General features: G+C 40.5%; 1 protein-coding gene across 2 annotated transcripts in view; it reads left to right on the plus strand.

Annotated features, from left to right (window-relative positions):
* ARHGAP10 (Rho GTPase activating protein 10) overlaps positions 1-21,931 on the plus strand; it is a 265,976-nt gene that overhangs the window by 106,760 nt on the left and 137,285 nt on the right. For both annotated transcript variants that reach the window (XM_073642512.1, XM_073642513.1), the window contains exons 7-12: positions 1,593-1,697; positions 8,436-8,565; positions 8,832-8,938; positions 13,585-13,679; positions 18,327-18,408; positions 19,953-19,995. In XM_073642512.1, coding sequence (XP_073498613.1) covers positions 1,593-1,697; positions 8,436-8,565; positions 8,832-8,938; positions 13,585-13,679; positions 18,327-18,408; positions 19,953-19,995 — 562 coding nt within the window. The remainder of the gene's footprint in view (positions 1-1,592; positions 1,698-8,435; positions 8,566-8,831; positions 8,939-13,584; positions 13,680-18,326; positions 18,409-19,952; positions 19,996-21,931) is intronic.

A 21,931-nucleotide genomic window follows, 5' to 3' on the forward strand; every position in this document is an offset into this window, starting at 1 on the left:
ATGGAACCCAGGAAAAAAGTGTATTTACCTTTCCAGATAGTGGACGGACGCACCCTAAGGGAGGTGTAATGGCATTCATATGGCTGGTGTCACATAGATATTGCCATTTTTTTTTTTTTTTTATAAATATCGCTTCGGACAGATGTTACTTTCTAGTCTATAATAAAATCTACATACACAGCGTTCTTGTTGTGTCTGGCTATACGCAGCTCCATATCTTTTGTTAATATAATAATCCTCCCCGCACTGATGAAGGTTGGTGTTCACGGCCGATCTTACCAGTCACAACATCTGCGAGGAGTTTGTATGATTTCCCCACGTTTGTGTGGGTTTCCTCCGGTTTCCTCCCACACTCAACCTTAATGATCGGGAATTTAGATTGTGAGCTCCAGTGGTGACAGTGATGTCTGTAATGCCCTGTGGAATATGATGGCGCTGTATAAGCAAAGCACAATAATAATAGGCATAACTATTAATCATTATCACTTTAAATGACAAGTACTTGTCTAGAGTTTGTGACTGAAACATTAAGTATTTGTGAATTACTTATCAAAAGTCAAATATATGTTCTTTGCAACTGGTTAAGTAGCAGATTTTTGTAAAATTGCTATACAAGGTAGGACCCTGCTCAAGCACTATATAAGAGGTAGGACCTTACTCAAGCACTATATACGAGGTAGGACCCTACTCAAGCACTATATATGAGGTAGGACCCTACTCAAGCACTATATATGAGGTAGGACCCTACTCAAGCACTGTATACGAGGTAGGACCCTACTCAAGCACTATATACGAGGTTGGACCCTACTCAAGCACTATATATGAGGTAGGACCCTACTCAAGCACTATATATGAGGTAGGACCCTACTCAAGCACTGTATACGAGGTAGGACCCTACTCAAGCACTATATACGAGGTAGGACCCTACTCAAGCACTATATACGAGGTAGGACCCTGCTCAAGCACTGTATACGAGGTAGGACCCTGCTCAAGCACTATATACAAGGTTGGACCCTACTCAAGCACTATATACGAGGAAGGACCCTTCTTAAGCACTCTTGAAAGCTCTTTATTCTGCTTTTAATTTTAAAAGGACAGTGGCATTTTTACTAAAAATACACCAATTTTTAAGTATTTTTTTTTAAATTGGTTTGTTTCATCTTCATGGACTCCTCTACAAGACTTCAAATGTACCAGGAAAAGCACAAGTACAAGCCACTGAAATGCATGAAATTCGCCAATATAATGCCTGAAGTTTCAAGTGCGTATGAATGAGCTCTACTGATTCAGACAACTTTCTAAAACTAGTAGAACTAGGAAGAATCTAAGTATAAGGACATAGATTTGTAGAAACCTTGTCATAAATGGATTCCGATATGATGGAGTAGAGATCTGGGTGACTGCATGTACAAGTGCTGTATTAGATTTCTCTCATCTTTCCCATGAATGGTAATTAGTCTAATAATAATTTTTCATATCTCTTTATTTACTATATTAGGTGGAATTGTAATCTTACAGAATATGTTCCATGTACTTTCTGATACTGTAAATTCTTGTTCCTCTAATATTAAATTACATTTATTTTTTCATAGATGCTGTCATTTTTCCAAGGAATTTTTACCTTCTATCACCAAGGATATGAACTTGCAAAAGATTTTAACCATTACAAACTGGAGCTGCAAATTAACATTCAGAATGTGAGTGTGGATGTAGTATTATGATTGAGAGATCTACAGTATATTCTATATCTATAATAAATAAATATATATATTTTTTGTACTCTACCTTCCTAAAGTTTGAGCAGATCTTTCCGCAATTGCTTAATCATCTACATAAATTAGTATCTTCAAGAAACTGAAGATGACTACTGCTATTGGTGTTTATACTGTTACCTCTGAGTTTATAAGCTGCGGCTCGCAGGGTTCTGTCCTCCAAAGTTTTTTTATTTTTTTTTATGAATAAGGCTGATGTTTGTATTTGCAACCATTTGTCTTTCACTGTACAGCTAATATTTGTGTCTCTGTCTGTGTGTGTATACTGTAGATATACAGTACTGGTCAAAAACTTCTACACACCTGTTCATACTATTGCTTTCCTTCTTCTTATTGGAATCTTCATATTGTAGATTCAGACTGAAGGCAACAAAACCATGATCGAACACACATGGAAACAGGGAGTAAAGAAACAAGTATGAAACAAACCAGAGTTTGTAAACCTTAGATTTCTCAAAGTACCCCTTCTTTTTTTTTTTCTGATGACCGCTTTACATACCCTTGGCATTCTCTCAATCACCTTCATCACATAGTCACCTGGAATGGACAGGTATGCCTCGTCAAGAATTAATTTGTGTACTCGCCGGGCTTTTAGAAAGTGTTTGCGACCATCAGTACACAGCTCCATATAGTGCTGATTCCTAATCCACAACTGTTCTAAGCTAGAATAAGGCAAGAACTATTCAATTAAATAAAGTCCATCGTTACTTTAAGGAATAAAGGTCAGTCAGTCTGGAAAATTGCTAGAATCTTGAAAAAGGAAAAATATATATCTTTGTACCATGTTAGCCAGTCGATAGAAAAATATTAAGATTTGAGAGTCCTCAGTGGTTGATACCTTTTAATAGCCAACTGAAAAGATGGTAACAAATTGGAAGCTTTCAAAACTACTCAGGTCTCTTCATCAGGCATAGTATAACACAAAATCGTAAGAGTCACATATTTATACAAAGCAAGACTTAGAAATAATGCTACAGATGAGACGAGTGACTTAAAGCAGAACTATTACTATGGGAGAGGGACAGTTCTGGCCGTAAATATTGGAATAGTTCATAGATAAGCAGTGTGAAAGTTTTATTATCCTGTGATTAAAGTCTGGTCCGGGGCTGTGATGCCCCCCTCAGGTGTGAGGAGCGCATTCCTTAGTTGATGTACAATGACATAAATCCATGTGACACATTCATTCCTGCTCTGATGGTGTCAAAGGTTGTCATGAGTTTATATTCCCAAACTTTTCTGTCTCTCGGAGACTTGAAATTACCTTTTAGTAGGTAAAATGGCCCCACAGTATGCAAATCTTTTCATGCCCAAGCTTGAAAGTGACTTTTTGTCCTGATGTTTCATCAGGCCTCTGGCCTACTATCGTTACATTGACAATATTTTAATCATCTGGAATCTGAGTAAAAGCTAAAGATGTTCCATGAACACTTTTTTTTTTAATCAATTTCATCTCACCATCAACCTAACACTCAACTACTCCTGTACTGAAATTAACTTTTTGGACACCATCATTAAGCTACAGAACAATGAAATGAAGACATCCCTGTACCGGGAGACAATCAACCGTCCAACATACCTTAAATGGGACAATTTCCATCCAAAACACACAAAAAACTCTATTGTCTACAGCCAAGCCATCACATACAATTTGATATGTTCCAACCCTATGGATAGAGACAAAGACCTTGGTGGCCTCAGAAAGACCTTTTTGAATCGGGCTACCATCCAAGAACAATTGAGAACCAGATTACAAGAGCCACCAGAATATCAAGGAATCATCTCCTACATTACAAAACTAAACAAAGCAACCAGGTGCCTCTAGTAGTCTCCTACAATCCAAACCTGGAGGTGCTAAGGGGAGCTGCATGGAAACTACAACCTTTACTACAAAAAGATGCCAGATTGCAATTCATATTTCCAGACCCCCCACTTCTGTGTTTCAGGCTGCCCCCAAATAATAATGGTAATAGTTCTGCTTTATGTCACTTGTCTCATCTATTGCATTATTTCTGTGTCTTGCTGTGTATAAATATGTGACTCCTCTGATTTTGTGTTATACTATGCCGCCTGAGACCTGAGTAGTTTCGAAAGCTTGCAATTTGTTACCATCTTTTCAGTTAGCCTTTAAAAGGTATCAACCACTGAGGACTCTCAAATCTAAATATTTTTTAGAATCTTAAAGGTATCCTCAAGTGCCGTCATAAAAACCATCAATGGCTATGATGAAATGGTATTTCCTGTACTGCCCCTGGAAAGGAAGATGAAGAATTACCTCTGCTGTGTAAGATAAGTTCATCCGAGTTACCAGCCTCAGAAAACAGAAATTTACAGCACCTCAGATAATTGCCTCATAAATAATACATAGAAATCCAATTGGAGAATTATCTCTACATCAACTGTCCAAAGGAAACTTACAAGAAGTTGTCCTTTATGGTCGAATTGCTGTAAAGAAGCCACTACTGAGGACTGCAAAAAAGAAGAAACTTGTTTGGACCAAGCAACCCAAGGACTGGACATTAGATTAGTGGAAATCTGTACTGTTGTCTGATGGGTCAAAATTTGAGATTTTTGGTACCAACTGCCATGTTTCTGCAAGATGTATAACAGGTTAGTGGATGGTTTCTACATGTGTTATGCCCACTGTGAAGCATGAAGGAGATTTGAACATGTGAGGGTGATTTATACCAAATTTAAGACCGATTTATCCACCATGGCTACCACAGCATTCTGCCACAACGTGCCATCCCATCTAGTTTGCACTTAGTGAGACCATCATTTGCGTTACATCAGAACAATGACCCAAAATACACCACCAAGCTATGTAAGTGCTATGTGACCTAGATGGAGAGGGATGGATGCTGCATCAGATGACATGACTCCACAAACACCAGACCTCAACCCAGTTGAAGAATGGTTTTGGAGGAGCTGGACCGCAGTGTGAAGGCAAAGCTGCCAACAATCGCTCAGCACCTCTGGGAACTCCTTCAAGACTGTTGGAAAGCCATTCCAGGCGACCACCTGATGAAGCTGCTTGATGGAATACCAGGGGTGTGTAACGCTCTCATGGGAGTAAAAGGGGGTAGTTTGTGGAATATAAGGTCTAACAAACATTCTGATTTGTTTGTTTTGCTGCCTTTTAGTCTGAATCTACAATATGCACATTCCAGTAAGAAGAAGGAAAACCATTGGATGAACAGGTGTCCAAACTTTTGACAGACATGTTATATATAATGTACTGGTATAGATACAATTTTCACACAGAAGCCCCAAATTTTAAAATTACATGTAACACAAAACCTAATTTATACAATAGGTCATTACCTGGTCATACCTTACTTTTAAAGGGATTTTCTGGTTAAAAGGAATTACAACCTATTGGGGATAAAAGTTCCCTGTCGACGATACAAATTTCTCACTACAAGATGATGTGGCTAGTCGGATTTATTCTCTATGGGACTTCTGGAAAAATTAGAGCACAGCGCTCAGCAGTTACATAGAGAATGAATGGAGCAGCTGTCAATCGTGCACTCCTGCCCTTTTCCTACAGGATGACTTATGTGCCATGTTCTGCTGATCGATGCACTTGAGCCCCCGTCAATCCAGTGGATAAGTGATAACTTGTTTTAACTAGACAAGCCCTTTAAATGTATGTAATCTGAGAAATGTTTTATATTGTATCTTCATTTCTCCTATACACTGCTGTGTAAATCCAGTGTGTATTTCCATTGCATTCTATAGCTATTAGAAAAGTGAGAAAAAAATAGCATATACATGGGACCGTGCTGCCACCTAGTGGAGATTTTAGATTGGTACAATAAGTTTGAATTGCATTCAAAACACCAATATTCCCATGGGAATTTGAATGCTGGAAGAGCAGAAATATCCGTGCCCTTTTATATTTACTATGTTGTTTTTCATGGCCGGGTTTAGACGGCCGTATTTCAAAGTCTGTATATGGGCCGCAGTTCTAGGACTGTGGGTCAGGAAACTTGCACTCAGTCCCGGCATTGTTTTCCATATACGGACCATGAAATATGTCCTCAGATGGATGTGTAACGTGCATACGTTATTAAATAGATCTGATGCTTGTAGCTGAGGTAGCTCTGACAGGTGGAGGAAAGTTCAGTCGTCATTCTTTCTTATATTAGCGTTGTGAATTATGCTTTTCTGTTCCATCGTAGAAGAAAAACTTCTAAATTAGAACTTTGACTAATCCATTGAATGAGAAACACCTGCTGCACGCCATTGACTTATAATGAGATCCTCTAAGATCCGCCAAAGGGGCCATATATATGAATCGCGTAGACACCTGAATGATGGACTGAGCTACATAAAAAATCTTATGAATGTTACTGAACTGTGTATATATGTGTATGTGTGCTGATGTGTGTAAGTGTAAATATATACACACACAATTTTCTAAGGAAATATATTTCTAAAGGTACTATTGACATGAAATTCTCACAAGATATCAGTAACAACCCATCCAATCCACACAGGGAAAGAAATCATACTATAGATGTCCATATATTAAGTTATGTGTAGTTATGAGAAATACCACAGGGAAAAAACTATTGAACACGCTTACTGAAATTTATTTAATACTTCATACAAAAGCCTTTGTTGGTGATGACATCTTCAAGACGCCTCCTATATGGAGAAACTAGTTGCATGCATTGCTCGGGTGTGATTTTGGCCCATTCTTCCACACAAACACTCTTCAAATCCTGAAGCTCCCGTGGGCTCCTTATATGAACTCTGAGCTTTAGCTCCTTCCATAAATTCTTTGTTGGATTCAAGCATTTATTTTCAATTTCCACCCTCGTGTCACCTTCATCATCCTGGTCGGTGGCAGTAGTGTGTGTGTGTATGTATGTGTGTGTATATATATGTATATATATATATATATATATATATATATATTCTGCTCAAAAAAATAAAGGGAACACTCAAATAACACATCCTAGATCTGAATGAATGAAATATTCTCATTGAATACTTTGTTCTGTACAAAGTTGAATGTGCTGACAACAAAATCACACAAAAATCATCAGTGGAAATCAAATTTATTAACCAATGGAGGCCTGGATTTGGAGTCACCCCCGAAATTAAAGTGGAAAAACACACTACAGGCTGATCCAACTTTGATGTAATGTCCTTAAAACAAGTCAAAATGAGGCTCAGTATTGTGTGTGGCCTCCACGTGCCTGTATGACCTCCCTACAACGCCTGGGCATGCTCCTGATGAGGTTGCGAATGGTCTCCTGTGGGATCTCCTCCCAGACCTGGACTAAAGCATCCGCCAACTCCTGGACAGTCTGTGGTGCAACGTGACCTTGGTGGATGGAGCGAGACATGATGTCCCAGATGTGCTCAATCAGATTCAGGTCTGGAGAACGGACAGGCCAGTCCATAGCTTCAATGCCTTCATCCTGCATGAACTGCTGACACACTCCAGCCACATGAGGTCTGGCCTTGTCCTGCATTAGGAGGAACCCAGGGCCAACCGCACCAGCATATGGTCTCACAAGGGGTCTGAGGATCTCATCTCGGTACCTAATGGCAGTCAGACTACCTCTGGCGAGTACATGGAGGGCTGTGCAACCCTCCAAAGAAATGCCACCCCACACCATTACTGACCCACTGCCAAACCGGTCATGCTGAAGGATGTTGCAGGCAGCAGATCGCTCTCCACGGCGTCTCCAGACTCTGTCACGTCTGTCACATGTGCTCAGTGTGAACCTGCTTTCATCTGTGAAGAGCACAGGGGGCCAGTGGCGACTTTGCCAATCCTGGTGTTCTGTGGAAAATGCCAAGCGTCCTGCACGGTGTTGGGCTGTGAGCACAACCCCCATCTGTGGACGTCTGGCCCTCATACCACCCTCATGGAGTCGGTTTCTAACTGTTTGTGCAGACACATGCACATTTGTGGCCTGCTGGAGGTCATTTTGCAGGGCTCTGGTAGTGCTCCTCTTGTTCCTCCTTGCACAAAGGCGGAGGTAGCGGTCCTGCTGCTGGGTTGTTGCCCTCCTACGGCCCCCTCCATGTCTCCTGGTGTAATGGCCTGTCTCCTGGTAGCGCCTCCAGCCTCTGGACACTACGCTGACAGACACAGCAAACCTTCTTGCCACAGCTCGCATTGATGTGTCATCCTGGATGAGCTGCACTACCTGAGCAACTTCTGTGGGTTGTAGAGTCCGTCTCATGCTACCACGAGTGTGAAAGCACAACCAACATTCAAAAGTGACCAAAACATCAGCCAGAAAGCATTGACAATGAGATGTGGTCTGTGGTCCCCACCTGCAGAACCACTCCTTTATTGAGGGTGTCTTGATAATTGCCAATAATTTCCATGTATTGTCTCTTCCATTTGCACAACAGCATGTGAAATTGATTGTCAATCAGTGTTGCTTCCTAAGTGGACAGTTTGATTTCACAGAAGTTTGATTCACTTGGAATTATATTCTGTTTGTGTTCCCTTTATTTTTTAAGCAGTGTATGTGTATATATATATATTAGTAACTATTAACTACATATGAATATTATTTTTTTCTGTGGCTCAGTCCTTCATTCCTGTGTCCACACGGTTCAGGAGTAGTGTTCCCAGAGTGATTTATATGTAAGTCTTCAAATTTACACATCTTTTGGCTTTACATATTTTAGACCCGAAATCGTTTTGAAGGGACACGATCAGAAGTTGAAGAGCTGATGAGAAAGATCAGAAAAAACCCACAGGAGCACAAACGAGCCAGTCCTTTCACAATGGAAGGCTACCTGTATGTCCAGGAGAAACGTAAGCCTTGTTGCCAGTCCTGTGTAGCCAATATTACATCTCTGTATTTTTTTGTCATAGGTGACCATTATATTAGAGTATTCTCTATTCTGGGCATTTCTGTGTGACACCATGAGGTATTCTGATCTCCCCCCGATATAAGCTTATTTTAGTTTCAGCTCATTGGCCATATATTTAGTCCTCACTTTAGTTCTAGCATTTGATTTGTTTAGTTAAATAATCACATCCTCGTCAATACTTGTATCTATCTTTTTTTTTGGATATAGGTCCTGCCCCGTTTGGCTCCAGCTGGGTGAAGCACTACTGCATGTATAAGAAGGAGTCCAAGACCTTTTCTATGTTTCCATATGAACATAGATCAGGAGGGAAAATAGTGAGTAAAAGAAAAATCTAATTTTTTTTATTAAGTGCAGCTTGTAAAATAATTAGCGCCCCCCTCGCTTCTTTCCTGTACTGTTACACTTGTGGTAATCACTCTTATATGTGTGACAGCTGGCATCCTTTGTGGCACACAATGTGCAGACATCTGAGCGTTATATTGTGGGCTTTCTAGCATTTTTTTTGACCGGTTTCTAACCATTGTAGAACAATTCTACAGCTTCATTGGTATTAATGTATTTGTGATGTTAAATCACAGTGGTGCAATTTTAATACAGTTTTGGAAAACCAACCAGACTGGACAAAGCAGGACCAGAAAATCTTTAGAAAGTGCATATTTTATGAATTAATCAAATAAAGCACAAATACAATAAAGCCTGCACTGATAAAAACAAGGTGCATGTGGAAGGCCTTTTGGTCTCTAGCAGCGGTTGTGAGGTTTAGACACTGCTATTCCATGATACATTGGTGGTGTGCATTGGCGTAATTCCAGGCTCATGGGCCCCATGCAAAATCTCCAGTTCTCATAGGTCTTTTAGGGTATGTGCACACGTTAAGTATTTATTGCAGAAATTTCTGCATCTTTAGGCAGGAAAAACGCAGTGTAAAATACATGCATTTTTATTAGAGATTTTTCCCCACTCATTAGAAAAGGAAAACTCTGCAGCGAAAACCCTGAAAGAATTGACATGCTGCAGATTTACGTCTGCAAGTTAAAAAATAAGCAACGTGTGCATGAGACCTCAGGATTCTCATCCACTTTGCTGGTACTAGGAAAGCCTTCAGGTTTTGTGACAAAACCACTCAGAAAAAAAGTGCCAAAAAACCCTACAACAAAACTTCAACATATGCACAGACCCTAAAAGTATTGGTGATTTCATACTGATCCTTTGGGTCCCCCAGGATTTAGGGACCAGATGCGACTGCAACCCCTGTGCCCACTATAATTGCCCCTGGTGGCGTGTCCTGTGTATGTACAGTGGTGGCCAAAAGTATTGGCACCTCTGCAATTCTGTCAGATAATACTCAGTATCTTCCTGAAAATGATTGCAATCACAAATTCTTTGGTAATATTCTCTTCATTTAATTTGTCTTCAATGAAAAAAACACAAAAATAATTGTCCTAAAGTCAAATTGGATACAATTCCACACCAAACCTAAAAAAGGGGGTGGACAAAAGTATTGGCACTGTTTGAAAAATCATGTGATGCTTCTCTAATTCGTGTAATTAATAGCACCTGTAACTTACCTGTGGCACCTAACAGGTGTTGGCAATAACTAAATCACACTTGCAGCCAGTTAACATGGATTAAAGTTGACTCAACCTCTGTCCTGTGTCCTTGTGTGTACCACATTGAGCATGGAGAAAAGAAAGAAGACCAAAGAACTGTCTGAGGACTTGAGAAACCAAATTGTGAGGAAGCATGAGCAATCTCAAGGCTACAAGTCCATCTCCAAAGACCTGAATGTTCCTGTGTCTTCCGTGCGCAGTGTCATCAAAAAGTTTAAAGCCCATAGCACTGTGGCTAACCTCCCTAGATGTGGACGGAAAAGAAAAATTGACGAGAGATTTCAACGCAAGATTGTGCGGATGGTGGATAAAGAACCTCGACTAACATCCAAACAAGTTCAAGCTGCCCTGCAGTCCGATGGTGCAACAGTGTCAACCTGTACTATCCGTCGGCGTCTGAATGAAAAGGGATTGTATGGTAGGATACCCAGGAAGACCCCACTTCTTAGCCCGAGACATAAAAAAGCCAGGCTGGAGTTTGCCAAAACTTACCTGAGAAAGCCTGAAATGTTTTGGAAGAATGTTCTCTGGTCAGATGAGACAAAAGTAGAGCTTTTTGGCAAAAAGCATCAACATAGAGTGTACAGGAAAAAAAAAGAGGCATTCAAAGAAAAGACCACGGTCCCTACAGTCAAACATGGCGGAGGTTCCCTGATGTTTTGGGGTTGCTTTGCTGCCTCTGGCACTGGACTGCTTGACCGTGTGCATGGCATTATGAAGTCTGAAGACTACCAACAAATTTTGCAGCATAATGTAGGGCCCAGTGTGAGAAAGCTGGGTCTCCCTCAGAGGTCATGGGTCTTCCAGCAGGACAATGACCCAAAACACACTTCCAAAAGCACTATAAAATGGTTTGCGAGAAAGCACTGGAGACTTCTAAGGTAGCCAGCAATGAGTCCAGACCTGAATCCCATAGAACACCCATGGAGAGATCTCAAAATGGCAGGTTGGAGAAGGCACCCTTCAAATATCAGGGACCTGGAGCAGTTTGCCAAAGAAGAATGGTCTACAATTCCAGCAGAGCATTGTAAGAAACTCATTGATGGTTACTGGAAGCGGTTGTTCGCAGTTATTTTGGCTAATGGTTGTGCAACCAAGTATTAGGCTCAGGGTGCCAATACTTTTGTCTGGCCCATTTTTGGAGTTTTGTGTGAAATGATCAATGATTTGATTTTTGCTTCATTCTCTTTTGTGTTTTTTCCTTGCAAGCAAATTAAATGAAGATAATAATACCAAAGAATTTGTGATTGCAATCATTTTCAGGAAGAAGCTGAGTATTATCTGACAGAATTGCAGGGGTGCCAATACTTTTGGCCACCACTGTATATACCATTGTGCACTTGCTTGGACACTTTCTATATACAAATGCACATAACTATCTTATGTATCACATATATTACACTGCCTATACTACTTATGGGATGGATCCTTTGGACCTTTCTTATCTAACAGTATGCCCTTCTCTGTTTTTCTCCTTGTAGACTTAACAGGGTTTTTTTTGTGTGTTTTGTATTTGCTGGATTAATAAAATGTTTTTTTTAAAGGATTTTCTGGTCCTGCATATTTGTCTGGATGCTGTATTCTCAAGGGAGCAGCAAAAATCTCACTGCAGTCTCAATGTGTGAATGCAGCCTTACCATAATGGAGAGTATTATAGAAGTATTCAAATAATTATATCACATATAAGGGCCTCACAAGGTGTTAGTGGAGCCTGACATGTCGTATTGTTTGTTCATTGTCTTCCCTGTTCAGTCTTCAATTTTGGAACGCGCCACTAGTGGTTAAAGTGCCATCTGCAGTTATTTATGTACTAACCACGCCCGGCAATGACTGACAGCCAGCTCTACACTGCCTCAGTGCTATACTCTCAGTCAGTAGCGGGACGTGGTTACAATGCCACTCACTATGTACTAAACAGTGACTGAAGCCGGCCGTGCCGCTATTACTGAAAACCCGAGCCTGCCGGGACAAATAAAGTTAATTTCCTCCCGGTAGTGGGGCTCTCAGCGCGCCGCCGCACGGCTTCAGAACGCTATAGCCAGCAGGATAATAGCGTTTTTTCACATGACTGGATCCCTTTAATCAATTGCAACTTTTTAAAAAGTTGCAAAAATTTGGCTCAACTTTTACACCATTTTGCAAAACATGAAACATTTGGCACCAAACTGTTGCAAACACAGACAGAAAAAAAAAAGACTAGTTTTGACTTTGCGCCAAATTTATGAATTGCGTGCGCCATGCGATGCATTTGCGCATCTGAGTCACTGGTAGCGCCCCACCTGAAGTGACAGACACCTATGAGCGTAGAACAGCCTTCTGTCACGGCCATATAAACCTATGAATGGAAGGGGTCTGGTAAGGTAGCAAGTGCTCTTCACATATTTTTGTTATGCCATAAATGTTTTAATTACTGTAAAAGCATATTGCTGTTTTGCCACAATGACAAAAGTGTCATGAAATAAAGCCCTACTTAATTGTCAGGTGTAAAGAGCATTAATTACTTGTTCCTCCCATCATAGCGGCTCAACGTGATGTTTTGATACTGTAAGGCTCTATATTCTCTATAGGAAGCCCGTTCTGTATCTTAATAACTCATTTCTTCTGGATGTGAGAACAGTGTATTGGTAATACATGATCAGCCGTGACCAAAGTGTACAATGAGGGATTAGTATAAAGCTGCTTCAGAAATGAATGTATTAACCTTATTGATTACTCACTCCTGCCGTGTTTATATAGAAATCCGCCAATTGTTTTCCTAATTTCTTATATTAGTAGATTGTCTGGGAAATGCTGAAGGTTTTCTGCACCATATCCTAAACCTTGTGGAATTTTTTTTTTATTGCTTTTTTTTTTTTCCAGCATTTGAATTGATTTTACAGTCTTACTGACATGCATTGTATCATTTATTTGGTGCATATTGTAATGTGCATGATTGTTAAAGGAGTTGTCCCAGTTGTTTTTCAGAAATATTTTTTTCCTATAAGCTCCATATGAGCTTTACTCACCCTTCCTGGGTCCATCACTAAGTGTGTGCCCCCTTTACAATGCTTCTTCTAGTAGCTGAGCTCAGCAGCTGTGAACGGCTCGTGCTGTCAACTCTGCAGAGCTCAGTTAGTCGCTACATTCATGTTGATGTGACATCAACACTGCAGACAATAACAGACACAGGGAACAGTTGCGACTGTGCACTGGACCTGAGCAGGGTGAATAAAGCACATTTTGTTTTTTGTTTTTACTTTTGATGGAGGTTATCAATTTTTTTTAAAGGGGACAACCCCTTTAAGATCAAATATCAATACCAAATGACTTTCTTTTATCCACAAGAGATGACATTATTTTTATTTTATTAGGGTGAAGGGGAAAATTTTACAGTTAAATACTGCATAAGACGAAACACAGACAGTATAGACCGAAGGTTCTGCTTCGATGTGGAAGCTGTCGAGAGGTAAAAATTCTAGTGCAATCAATTACCTTTTATATGTCACATGGTTAGTGAAAGGAAGTCCGCCTGTGTGCAATTTAAGTGTCACATGGTCTGTCAGTATATATATATATATATATATATATATATATATATATATATATATATATATATATATATTATTATTATTAATTTTTATATCGCCATTTATTCCATTGCGCTTTACATGTGAAAGGGGGGTATACATAATAATAAAAAACAAGTATAGTAATCTTAAACAATACAAGTCACTGACTGGTACAGGAGGAGAGAGGACTCTGCCTGCGAGGGCTCAGTCTACAAGGGATGGGTGAGGATACAATAGGTATACCTGAAAAGGTATGCTTTGGGTCATTGTCTTGTTGGAAGGTGAACCTCCATCCCAGTCTCAAATCACTGACAGACTGAAACAGGTTTTGCTCAAGAATATCCCTGTATTTCGCACTATCCATCTTCCCCTTGACTTGGACCATTTTCCCTGTCCCTGCTGCTGATAAACATCCCCACAGCATGATGCTGCCACCACCATGTTTCACTGTGGGCATATTGTTCTTGGGGTGATGAGCTGTGTTGGTTTGGCACCAGACATTGTGTTTAGCTATAAAGTTCAATTTTGGTCTCATCTGACCCAGCGCATTCCTCCATACATTTGGGGAGTTTCCCACATGCCTTTTGGCAAACTCAAAACGAGCCTTAAAATTTTTGTGTGTAAGTAAAGGATTTTTTTGTGTCCATTAAGGCCACCTCTATGGAGTGAATGGCTTATTGTGGTCGCATGGACAGATACTCCAGTTTCTGCTTGGGAACTCTGCAGCTCCTTCAGTTTTTACCTTTGGTCTCTGTGCTGCCTCTCTGATTAATGCCCTCCTTGCTCGGGCTGAGAGTTTTGGTGGGCGGCCCGGCCCTCTCTTGGCAGGTTTGTTGTGGTACCATGTTCTTTCCATTTGATGATAATGGATTTGATGGTGCTCCGGGTGATCATCAGAGATTGGGATATTATTTTTATAGCCCAACCCTGACTTGTTATTCTCAGCAACTTTGTCCCTGACTTGTTTGGCGATCTTCTTGATCTTGATGGTGCGGTTTAGTTAGTGGCGCCTCCACTAACCGTAGCCTGGTTCTTGTTTAATTTACCTTAGAAGTTTTGGTGTAATAGCCTCTTTGTGCATCAGGGCGGGACTCTGGGTAGGGTCTTGGGCTCTGCCGTGACCCCTCTGCATTTGTATGAGCCTCCTTTTTTAAACTTTGCGCTAGCGCCGCCCTTGCCGGGGGCGGCGCTTGTGAACGTTCATGCATCGGCATTCTCTAGCAAAATGACGCCGGAGTCATTTCATGCTCAGATTAATCTCCCGGCGGTTTCCAACAATATGGAACCGGCAATCTGCGCATGCCCCGCCAGTGGCCTCATTTTGCTGGAGACTGTAAGGTTAATCTGAACATGCACCGCTTCCCGTGCCATTTTGCTGGAGACTGCCAGAGGTTAATCTGAGCGTGCGCCGCCTTCGGTGCCATTTTGCTGGAGAACCCCAGGGCATGAATGTGCGCAAGCGCCACTTGCGATAAGGGCGGCGCTAGCGCAAAATTTTAAAAAGGCTGCTCAACTGGGGGGGCCATGGCAGAGCCAAAGACCCTATCCTGAGTCCTGCCACAATGCACGAAGAGGCTATTGAACTAAAGCTTCTAAGATGAATTAAACAAGAACCAGGCTACCTATTTTTTCAATACAGGTATCCTATTAAATAAGTATAACAGGACCAATATGGCCAAACCTTGCCTTCTGCTTTCTCAGGAAAGCACCCTCATATTGTTCCTGCGTAATCTATTCTCAAGATAATCAGTTTTCTCAAACAGTAGTGAGATATTTTGTAGAGACTTTTTTTGAGATCTCTATTTATCTGTGGAATTTTGTCTTCCACATAATGGACTCTCTGTTCCGGCTCCTCCACACTCATTAACTTTTTGGAGATCATTCTTAATGGGATGAATGTCCTCCTTTAATCCACCCATCTGCTCGCTGAGTGTTACTTATGTTGAGTTGGACAGAGAAACGGCTGTGAACACATCCCTTATTGTTGGTTCAGGTGTGGGAATAGCGAGTAGTGGGGGTGCACATACTTCATTAACTCCCCCTCCAGGGAGTGTATGTGAAATGCATGCCTCAGACGTTATGGATGCTGGAGCCATCTTGCCTGCGAGAGATTTCTTATCCATCTCCGGCTACGGCTCGTTTTCGGCCCGGTTAAGTTCTTCTCCCATTTGTGCAATATATTGCAAAGGAGTCACGAAGACTCTAGCAAAATGGTAGAGTGTTGCTTCGACGTCCACCGCTCTTAATCTGGTGTGAGTGTCGTACGCTGACGCCATTTTGAATATTATGTCTTCCCGCGGCTGAACTTCTTTCTCCACTGATTTTTTGCTGCATGTCATGTTTTTCTACAGTAGTTCCACCAACACTCGACTCAAGGATCGGGGAGGCAGAGCCTTCAATTTTAGGCTGTATATGAGGATATTTTGCTTGGTAGTTAAGGTATTCCTCAGGATAAGCAGCAGGAGCAATGTGAAGTGCGTCTTCCTCACATGCCGTCCAGGTCACGCACCAATGTATCAGAGGTTTTAGTAATCGCTGATTGTCCTGATCAAATCAAAATCTCTTTGATATCCACTTGTCCGTTGGTCTCGGTGAATATCACGTGGTCCTAATTTGTCTGTCTGTACAGCTTGGCTCTCGGCTTTTAGATCATTCATTACTTTGATGGCCACTTCCAATAACTGAACAAGTTGCTACAGAAGACATTTTCATAGGTTTTGTAGCTCTGATTTCTAGAGAGGGGAATGGAACCAATGAAGTTATTTGGACCTCAGTTACAACTTTAATTCCCAAAAAAAAGTTTGGACGCTGTGTAAAATGTAAAGAAAGCAAGAATGCAATGATTTAGAAATTTTATAGCCATATTTTATTCACAACAAAACATTGTACACAGATCAGAAGGAGAAAGTTGGACATTGTTCATTTAATTAAAAAAAAAACTGAATTAGAAATTGATGGAAGCAACACATCCTCAAAAAGTTGGATAGAGTTAGCAAAAGGGCTGGAAAAGTACGGTAAGTGGTACCAATGTAAAACAGCTGGAGTGTCCAATTTCAACTAAGTCACACGACTTTGTATAAAAAGAACATGTTAGAGAGGGAGAGTCTCTCCAAAGCAAAGATGGTCAGATCACCAATCTGTGAACTGCTTCTAAAAATTGTGACACCTTTTCTGGAAAATGTTCCTCAATGTAAAATTGCAAAGACTGAATATCCCACCATCTATAGTGCATAATATCAAGATTCTGAGATTCTGGAGAAATCCATGTGCACAAGGGACAACACCGATGATCAATATTGGATGTTCGTGATGTACAGACCCTCATATGTCACTGCACTAAAAACAAGCATGATTCGGTCGTACATATCTCTGCATGGACTCAGGAAAGTTTACAAAACCATTGTCTGCGAATGCAAATGTAAGTTAACATTCTATCACGGAAATAAGCAGCCATATAGCAACACAATCCAGAAACGCTGCCGTCCTCTCTGGGCCAAAACTTATTTAAATGCCCTGAGGCAAATGGAAAACTGTTCTGTGCTCAGGTGAATCAAAATGTGAAATTTTTTATTGAAACCTTGGATGCAATATCCTGCGGACTTGAGAGACGAGGGACCATCCAGCTTGTTTTCAGCGCACAGTTCAGCAGCCTGCATCGCTGATGGTATAGGGGTGCATTAGTGCCTATGGCATGGGCAGCTTACACATCTTGAAAGGTACTATCAATGCTGAGCATTATATAGAGGTTTTAGAACATGTGATCCCATCCAGACAATTTCTGTTTCAGGGAAGGCTTTGCATATTTCAGCAAGACCATGGTAAACCACATACGGCATTCATCACAACAGCCTGGCTCCACAGAAGAGGATGGGTGATGAACCGGCTGCCTGCTGTCCAGGCCTTTCACCATTAGAAAACATTAGGGGCATTAGGAAATTAAAAATCTGGCAAAGAAGAACTAGGACTGTAGAGCAGCTATAATCCTATATCAGACAGGAATGGACAAAATTCCTCTCTCAAATCTCCAGCAATCGGTCTCTTCACTTAATAGATGTTTAGAGACTGTTGAAAAAGGCGATGGGAATCTGTTCAGTGGTAGACATGGCCCTGTCCATCCTTTCTTTTGCTGCCACCAATTTCTAAATGAGTTAATTTTTTCAACTGAAATACAAAAATGTCTACCTTTTACTTTCTGATATGTGGTCTGTTGTGAATAAAATATGGCTATAGGAGATTTAAAAAATCATTGCATTCTTGTTTTCTTGACATTTTACACAACATTTTTGGAATTGAGGTTGTATCAAAACTTATTAAAAGAACAGCTGCCTAGTTATAGCATAGCAAGCAATCACCATGCAGGAGTTTAAAAGAACAAAGAAAAAATTCCAGTTGATGATACAATGAGTGTTTTCTGTTGACCAGTTGGCATAAAGGCCCATATTATGTGTTAGTAGTGGTCCTCACTTGCCTAGTCTTGTGTAGTAAATGGGTTTATTCTTTTACCAACAATATAAAATTAAGCTTTAATATAAATCTTCCCTTAGGCCTGGACTTCTAATCACCATGCAAGCATTTTCAGAAGAGGATCGCCTCCTCTGGATGGAAGTACTAGGTGGAAAAGAATCTGTAAGTCAATCCAATATATGTTTTTTTTACACATTGCTTTTCAGTTGAATGACTCTCATGAAAAAAAAAAACTATGGCTTCCACTCATGACATTTTCTGATTTTTATTGTGATTACTTACATTTTATTAGCATTTTCTTAAAGTGGCGTTCACCCATAAGAAGTTCATAGGCCAAATCCTGATCACAAGATGCTCACTGATCACAACTACTGTAATGTTTAAAGGGGTTTTCCCCCGAAACAAAGTACATTTTAATTAATAGATCTTGGAATAAAATCAGTTTCACAATTGGATTTGTTAAATAAAATGTTCCTGTGCTGAGATAATCTTATAAATGTGCCCCTGCTCTGTACTGTGTAATGGCTGTGTCTGACCATACAGGGACATGGTCTGATCATACCACATCTCCTGGGCAGGGGAGGAAGCAAAAGAGTATACAGACATTACAGCAGGGGATCACAGCTGATTCTTCTTGTGAGGTAAAACATTTCACTGTCTGTTTTTATGCAATGTTTTACCTCAAAGAAAGAATCAGCTGTGATCCCGTGCTGTAATGTCTGTATACTCTTTTGTTTCCTTTCCTGCCCAGGAGCTGTGGTATGATCAGACCATATCCCTGCACTGTCAGACACAGACATTACACAGTACATAGCAGGGGCACATTCATAAGAGAATGAGTATCTGTGACCATCAGCCCCCAGCTCACAAGCTGGATCTGCACATTGCTATGCACTTTGACCACCAGGTGGTGCTGCACTATGTATGAGAATGTCAGAGCACTTTCCTGGGTCGGTTTGTAACAGCAAGTTAAACTGCAAATATTCATGTTTTTATTACAATCTTTATAATGAATGTGATTATATAATGATGAGAGAACCATTTTCATTTTTGGTTCATTTTTTTTTTAAATTATAATATTTAAATACTATATTAAAATTATTAACGAGCTCTCTGGAGCCTGTTATGTATATGATCCTGATAATCCTGAGTCCAGCTAAAGAGTGAGGGAAGAAAACTCATGAGTCCAAGTGTATTCAGTCTCTGCCCACCCAGCCTGACTGACAGCTGCAGCTTGTACTGAGCAATGTGAGATCTCTGCAACAGCCGGGAGGTGAAACAAGGAGTAGCTGTCAATCAAACTGGGTGAGAGGAGACAGAGTTTAAAATTTCAAAATTATTTTTTACTCTCAATCTGATGTTTATTATCAAAGTAAGCTGATCTCATCAGGCCTAAGAGGTCTGTTTATTAACCCCTTCCTGACATATCACATACGGTTACGTCAGGTGACGTGCCCCCCTGACTTTGATGCAAACTCGCAAGCACATATACAATGAATCTAAATTAACATTGAAGGAAAGTACAATTACCATTTGGCATTTCTTTCTTATTTTTTTATTTTAAGACAGAGGAGCTGGAGTTATCCTTGTTCATACACAATGGTTCCCTTAGGGTGTTTTGCAGGTCTTATTTATTGTGTTCTTTTAACATTGCAAATACACAGTTTTACTGACATTTGAATATTTATATATTTTTCTAATTGCAGAGGTTTCTGAGCCTTAGCAGATCTACAACGAGATCAGAGGGAGGTTGGTATTACTTGGCGTTTTTTACACTAGATATAAATGTATTTACGCTGGTCAGGGTTGGCAGATCTTGGCTACTATGTTGGCACAAGGCACGTCACAACCAGCAAGCCTATTAAGATCAGACAAAGCCAACACATGTAATATGGTTTATTTGTTATATCAACTAGATTGTAGTGTCCGCTCACCCTAACCTATGGAGTCAAAATTTTAATGTGAAGTGATTGTGGGACAGTTTCATATTATTGGGATCATCCACAGTCTCTCACTTGTGCAGTGGCTGGTGAGAGGAGCTACTGACATGGCATCCATGGGGCACTCAGACCAATGTTATTCAATGGGGCAATGCAGATGAGTGTTTGTTTTTTCACTGACTGTATTTGCATGTTAAAAAAAAGTTGCAGCATGGAAATCTGAGTGCCCCCCCAAAAAAATCAGATGCCAAACAGAGCCAGTGTATAGCATGTGATTTTTTTTTTTTGTAAATTATTAATAGCTGCTGTAAAAACTGAATGTATATGGATGACAAGTGAGAAAAAAAATTGTCCCACTTTTCTGCATGAAACTCTGAAATATTTTTATACACCTACCCTTAGAAGAACCGAAGCAATTTGTTACCACTTCTGTTTTTTCCTGTTACTTTCCTATATCCTCTACATCGCGCTCAGGAGCTCTGTAGCAAATAGAAACATCGGCCGACAACCATGCTTCTGCTGAATCTGTCTTTTGCACTCATGCTTTCATTGCATAAAACAACGATTTGTACAGCCACATCAATAAATTAAATAAAAAAAGTCATGGCTACTGAAATGTGGAAAGAGAAAAAGAAAAAAATGACTGGTCATTAAAGCCTGGTCTTTAACCCCTTTAAAGCCCAAGATGTATTAATACGTATTTGTGCCCTGGGCTTTAAGAACGTGATACGTATTAATACGTCTTTGCGATCGTGCCCGCACACAGGCTGTGCGGGCGCGATCGCAGCCGGGTGTCAGCTGATTGTCACAGCTGACACCCAGTGCAATGTGCTGGGAGCGGTCCTGCACGGATCCCGGCACATTAACCCCCGCAATGCTGCAATTGAAGTCGATCGCAGCATTGCAGTGGCAAGGGGAGGTGATCGGGATACTCCTCTCCTGCTGGCCTCCAGCGCTGTCTGCCGCTGCTTCCCGGATGTTGCCACGATGACCCGATGTCGTCATGACAACATCCGCGTCACCAGACAGCAGGAAGATATTTTGGTCATGCGCAGTGCATGACCAAAATATCTTCTGCATCTGCAGCGCTGACAGCCTGCATAGCAGAGGGATGGAGCTCCATTCCTGTGCTATGCAGGTGATCAAAATAAAAAAAGTGAAAGTCCCATAGTGGGACCAAAAGTAAAAGAAGTGTCAGAAAGTGAAAAAAAATAAATAAATAAATAATCCACCAAAAATACAAATATAATGTACCCATCAATGTATATTATTATGGGGGGAAAAAAAACAATAAAAGTACACATATTTGGTATTGCCGCATCCGGAACGACCTGACCTATAAAACTGTCACACTAGTTAACCCCTTTAGTGAACACGGTAAAAAAAAAAAAAAAAAACGAAGCAAAAAACAATGCTTTATCATCATACCGCCAAACAAAACATGGAATAACACGCAATCAAAAAGACAAATATAAATAAACATGGTACTGCTGAAAACGTAATCTTGTCCCGCAAAAAACAAGCCGCCACACAGCTCCATCGGCCGAAAAATAAACAAGTTATAGCTCTCAGAATAAAGCAATGCAAAAAAATAATTTTTCTATAAAATACCTTTTATTGTGTAAAAGCGCCAAAACATGTAAAAACTACATAAATGTGGTACCGCTGTAAACTTACTGACTCGAACAATAAAGCTACCTTATCAATTTTACCACACGCGGAACAGCATTAAAAAATTATAATAT

Source organism: Phyllobates terribilis, unplaced genomic scaffold (genome assembly GCF_046119375.1).
Source record: "Phyllobates terribilis strain yellow unplaced genomic scaffold, ASM4611937v1 Scaffold_1__5_contigs__length_1240528914, whole genome shotgun sequence".
Taxonomy (NCBI): Eukaryota; Metazoa; Chordata; class Amphibia; order Anura; family Dendrobatidae; genus Phyllobates; species Phyllobates terribilis.